This window comes from Meriones unguiculatus, chromosome 3, assembly GCF_030254825.1.
Source record: "Meriones unguiculatus strain TT.TT164.6M chromosome 3, Bangor_MerUng_6.1, whole genome shotgun sequence".
Taxonomy (NCBI): Eukaryota; Metazoa; Chordata; class Mammalia; order Rodentia; family Muridae; genus Meriones; species Meriones unguiculatus.
In genome coordinates this window covers 169,476,355-169,482,108 of record NC_083351.1, presented here as the reverse complement: position 1 = coordinate 169,482,108, position 5,754 = coordinate 169,476,355, and the positions used below count along the sequence as shown (strand labels likewise).

Below are 5,754 nucleotides of genomic sequence, written 5' to 3'. Positions count from 1 at the left end.
CACTCTTTGTCAGCTTTGGGTTTTTCAGCTTTCATTAAAGAAACTAAGTCAATTAGTCAACTTCCTAAACTGAGTCATGAGACTTACCTGATTTTTTTTTTAATTTTTATTTTTTTAATATTAGTTACAGTGTGTTAACTTTGTATCCCTGCTGTATCCCGCTCCCTCTTTCCCTCCCAATCCCATCCTCCCACCCTTATCTCCTCCCTGCCCCTTTCCAAGTCCACTGATAGGGGAGCACCTCCTCCCCCTTCCATCTGATACTGGTTTATCAGGTCTCTTCAGGACTGTCTGCAAAGTCCTCCTCTGTGGCTTAGCAGGGCTGCTCCTCCCTGGGGGGTGGAGGGGAAGTCAAAGAGCCTGCCAACGCGTTCATGTCAGAAACAATCCCTGTTCCCCTTATTAGGGAACCCACCTGGATTTTGAGTTACCTGATTGTTTAATGACTATAACTTACTATCAGTGACATTGTATAAACCATTTCCTTATGTAGTTAAATACTTAGAGTAAAGAGAAATTTCTTAAAGTAGTCTAGGTCTTAAGAACTAGTAGGGACGAGAACAATTGTTGGCATATTTTGGTGTGATTGGGAAGAAGATATATAAAAACGGATTAAATTGTTCTATTTTATATGCTATTTTGTGCATAAAATGTCTTACTACTGTTAATTGAATGGGTAAAATTAAAAACAATTTATACAATACGTTGCATGAAAATTCAGTTATACATAGGATGATAAACTGGAAAGTAGCTCTGATAGACTTTTTAAAACTCAATGGAGACAAGAAGATCTTCCCCACTTCTGGTTCTTTCTGTTCCTTACCATCCAAATTGCATCAGAATGTTATCTTTATTTGTCTGATTTTATAATTGCTGATGGGTTTACTGAAATAAAAAATAAGATCCAGTTAAAATTGTGAAATAACAGTACATTTTATTACATTGCATATTTTTCTGTTCGGTTTTCATTAGGAATAAATGGGTCTTATCTTTAAGCTAATTCGGATGTAATATAGGTCTAATGCAGAAACTGCTACCATTAATTTATAGACTACTAAATGAATTTAACTGTTAATTAAATAATTTTTAATCCCTAACTCTACAGATAATAAGAAAGTTTAAGTTTTCATTCAGGGGATGTTTATTCTGGCCAACATGGAATAAAAGAGAAACAACTAAAAAGTGAACAAAAAAATATATGAAATAATTTACAAAATTTCATGACGGTTGAGCATGAAGTGCTAAATGTCAGAGAATGAAAAGCGATTCCTTGGAGGTGAAACCCAAGTGGTGTGGGTACCATTAGCTCACGGCCTTGTTTAGAGCCTCAGCGTAAGGATATGTCTCCCATGTGGCACCTAGCGAAAGTGAATCACTAGGATACAGAGCTGATCTTTCAGGTATACTAAGAGACTGCAGGAAGATCTGAAGAGCTTACAGGACGTACCCAGTTCAGGGCACACAGAGGAAAGAAAAGCTTTGCAGGGGAAAAATCAGAAACTCTTCAGCGAGCACCCAAAGTATTCAGCTGAGTACTGACCCGTGCTCCTTTGTGAGGAGATTGTTTGAGGCTGGGAAAAGATGCACAGGAGAAGGCTAGTAAGAAGATCTGATGGTTAGTCTAGGACTGGGAACTAAGACTCTTCCCAGCTTTGGGCAATGTTTTGCCCAAAAATCTCTTTACACCACGGAGAAGAGTTATAGGCTGAGCGTGGCCCATATTTATTCCAACAATTTTTAAAGGGAAAACTTTAAAAAGTTTTGACTTGGAATGGCGCGGCTTTAAGCAGGCATAACCACAACTGCAATGAGCTTGTGCATGCAGCAGCCCTGCCATGCCCTGAAGATGCCGTTTTGCAGTGGTTCCCCCTCACTCTTTGGCTCTTACGAGCTCTCTGTTCACTCTTCCATGATGTTTTTTTTTTTTTTTTTGACCCTTGGGAGAGACAGGGTGTGACCAACACTCCACTGTCACTTATTCTCGGTGCTTAGACCAGTTTTGAATCTCTGTATTAACCACTATGCACTGCCAAAAAATAAAAACAAAAATAATAATAATAAGTCCCTCTGATAAGGCATGAGACGAGCACTAATCTACGTGCAGACAGAGGTGAACTCAGGAGGTAGTTGCTACTCTATCCATTTAGCAAAACAATAATAGCATGCTCTCCCTATAGACTATGGCTTCCTGGACAGGTTTATCGTTACAGGCATGAGTTACATGCTGTGGAGTAGGCTTACATTCGAAAGCTCTTGTTTGCCTCCATAATGTGAATGCCACCATTGCACCAAGTTCATATCTTCCCAGATGTGTCATTTCCCTAGCTTGTAAAGTTCACAGCCAGGTTAAGACTGTTGATAACTCTTCTCTCTATGCAACCTGCATAGGGCCTTTCCATTCTATCAGAGGTAATCGGCATAAAGGAAACTTGAAGGTCTTTTCCATTTTCATTTCTCCATATTTTGTGACCAAAGGGAGTGGTAGAGAGCTGTTCTTGTGGGTCAGTCGTAGCTGAGGGGGGAGGAGGAGTGATTTTTCTTCACAGCCCACAATAAACTGCTCATAATCCAGCGAATGACCCTATATCCACAAACATACAGAGAGGATCATAAAAAGAAGACATGAAGTTAGGAGAGCTATGGTGTGATCGGAGAGGTGTTGGAGTGGAACAAGTGAAAGGTGAACATGATCTAAATGCATTGCTTACATGTATGGAGTTACCAAAAGAATTTTTAAAAAGCAAAACTGCAAAGAGGCGACTGTTTCCAAGTGACTTATCTGCATCTCAGAACAGAGCTACCAAATGGAAGTGCATCCCGAAGGCAGGAAAGCACAACCACAGTGCCTGGCATTTAATTAAAAATTATCAGACATGCAAAGAAGATGCAAACAATAATAAGACAACCAATAAGTCAAAACCAAACAAAAACTTACACAGGTGTTAATTTTAGCAGAAAAAAAAATTGAAGTAGGACAGGAAATTGAAGTAGGACCCCGAAAGAATTAGCTTTCAATATTAAGACAAAATGCACTTCTGATGTTCAAATATTGGAAGAATTCATGTCCCACATAAGAAATGCTCGATTAAAAATGTTAAGTATATCTCACAGATAGAAAGGAAGAGAAAACAAAAATATAGATCCACACACCAAGAATGAAGCACATATTGAATATTTTCCCATAAATCCCTGGAAATGGAACGGAGAGGTGAGGGGCGGGGCGTGGGTGAGGGGTGAACAGGAAACTGTTAGGCTGGCAGCTGCGCCTGCGCACTCTGGCGTTCCTGGCTGGCTGTTGTGCCTCCTCCTAACTGGCATCACCAGGGAAACGGTCCCTGAGCTGCCTAGTCCACTGACCAGTTTCATGGCAGCCTCGGAGGAAACAGCTGTCGGGCCGCTGGTGGGAGCGGTGGTCCAGGGCACCAACTCCACTCGCTTTCTGCTTTTCGATTCCAAAACAGCAGAACTAGTTTGCCATCATCAGGTGGAATTGACGCAAGAGTATCCAAAAGAAGGATGGGTGGAGCAAGACCCCAAGGAAATCCTTCGGTCTGTGTATGAATGCATAGCGAAAACTTGTGAGAAAATTGCTGGGGAGAACATCGATGTTTCCAGCATTAAAGCTATCGGCGTGAGCAACCAGCGGGAAACCACTGTTGTCTGGGACAAGTTCACGGGAGAGCCTCTCTACAATGCTGTGGTGTGGCTTGATCTCAGGACCCAGAGCACCGTAGAGACTCTCAATAAGAAAATCCCAGGAAATAGCAACTTCGTCAAGTCCAAGACAGGCCTTCCGCTTAGCACCTACTTCAGTGCAGTGAAACTGCGGTGGATGCTGGACAACCTAAGACCCATTCAAAAGGCTGTTGAGGAAGGCAGAGCCCTGTTTGGAACCATCGACTCGTGGCTCATCTGGAGTATGACCGGAGGAATCAACGGAGGCATCCACTGCACCGATGTAACAAACGCCAGCAGAACAATGCTTTTCAACATCCATTCTTTGGAATGGGATAAAGAACTCTGTGACTTCTTTGAAATTCCCATGGACATTCTCCCAAATGTATGTAGTTCTTCAGAGATCTATGGCCTGATAACAACAGGGGCCCTGGAAGGCGTGCCAATATCCGGATGTTTGGGGGACCAGTCTGCTGCCTTAGTGGGACAAATGTGCTTTGAGGAAGGTCAAGCCAAAAACACCTACGGAACAGGATGTTTCTTACTGTGTAACACAGGGAAGAAAAGCGTATTTTCTGAGCATGGCCTTCTGACCACCGTGGCTTACAAACTAGGCAAAGAGAAGCCAGTGTATTACGCATTGGAAGGTTCTGTTGCGATAGCTGGTGCTGTTATCCGCTGGCTCAGAGACAACTTTGAAATCATCGCGACCACGGAGGAAATCGAAACGCTCGCGTCGGAGGCGGGCACTTCCTACGGCTGCTACTTCGTCCCGGCCTTTTCAGGGCTATATGCACCTTACTGGGAGCCCACGGCGAGAGGGATAATCTGCGGTCTTACTCAGTTCACCAACAGATGTCATATTGCCTTTGCTGCCCTGGAAGCTGTTTGTTTCCAAACCCGAGAGATTCTGGATGCCATGAATCGCGACTGCGGAATTCCACTCAGTCATTTGCAGGTAGACGGAGGAATGACGAGCAACAAAATTCTTATGCAACTACAGGCAGACATTCTGCACATTCCGGTAATTAAGTCTATCATGTCCGAAACAACCGCCCTGGGAGCTGCCATGGCCGCTGGAGCTGCGGAAGGGGTGGAGATTTGGAGTCTAGAGACCAACGACATGCCTACGATTTTGATGGAACGGTATGAGCCACAAATCCTAGCCACGGAGAGCGAAATTCGTTACGCAACATGGAAGAGAGCAGTGCTGAAGTCAATGGGTTGGGTTACAGCTAACGATCCTGAAAACGGAGATAATGCTGTCTTCTCTTGTCTGCCCTTGGGTATTTTCATAGTGAGTAGCATGACATTATTAATTGGAGCAAGATATGTCTCAAATTTCGAAGAGTAATTTCAACCACAAATCCCCAAGGTGTGAGAGCTTTTGATAGAATGAGTTCTGTCTTTTAATGTGAGGTCACTACTATAGGTTTATTTTTATCTATAAACCCCTCTCTACAGGACCCTTGAGGCCCCTACAGAGAGTCCTCAAAATAAAGGTTTTTAATAAATAGATCACTCCAGAAAAACAATGTGAAAAATCTCATGTGTTCTTAGCATCAGTACTTAGGTTTGTCATGATGGGGGAAAAAAAAAAAGAATCACTTTACTGTTTTCTTTCTGTTTTGGTATTTTATTTGACATGAAGGATTTACTTTGTATCATATAGAGAATCCCATTTATAAATTCAGAGCACATGACAGCCAGTAGGTCAGAACAAGAATGTCTTGACCAATAAGGATGTAAATACTTGAAGTTAAATAGTCATGTGTATGGCAACATGTATACATATTATTTACCAAGAAAAACATTTTCTAAAATGCAGTACTTAACCTTATGCATGTGTGACACTCCATAGCATCAAAATTTTTAAAATAGAATATATAATTTATGTTGATAGAGAAATATAATTTCAATAGTATTCCTTATGTGTTTCACTTTTTATTAACGACCCTTAACCTAAGCTAGAAAATAAAAGGCTTCAGAATACTTCAATAAATATTTTTAAAAGATAATTTAAACAATATAATATAGTGTTTATGAATAAAAGAAAAGAAAATCAAGGTTGTAAAGAGA

General features: G+C 41.5%; 1 protein-coding gene across 1 annotated transcript; it reads left to right on the top strand.

The window, feature by feature from the left end:
* The first annotated feature begins 3,304 nt into the window (after positions 1-3,304).
* Positions 3,305-5,209, top strand: Gk2 (glycerol kinase 2). The gene has a single exon (XM_021661837.2). The coding sequence runs from the start codon at positions 3,365-3,367 to the stop codon at positions 5,027-5,029; it is 1,665 nt and encodes a 554-aa protein (XP_021517512.1). The 5' UTR covers positions 3,305-3,364; the 3' UTR covers positions 5,030-5,209.
* Positions 5,210-5,754: the final 545 nt, after the last annotated feature.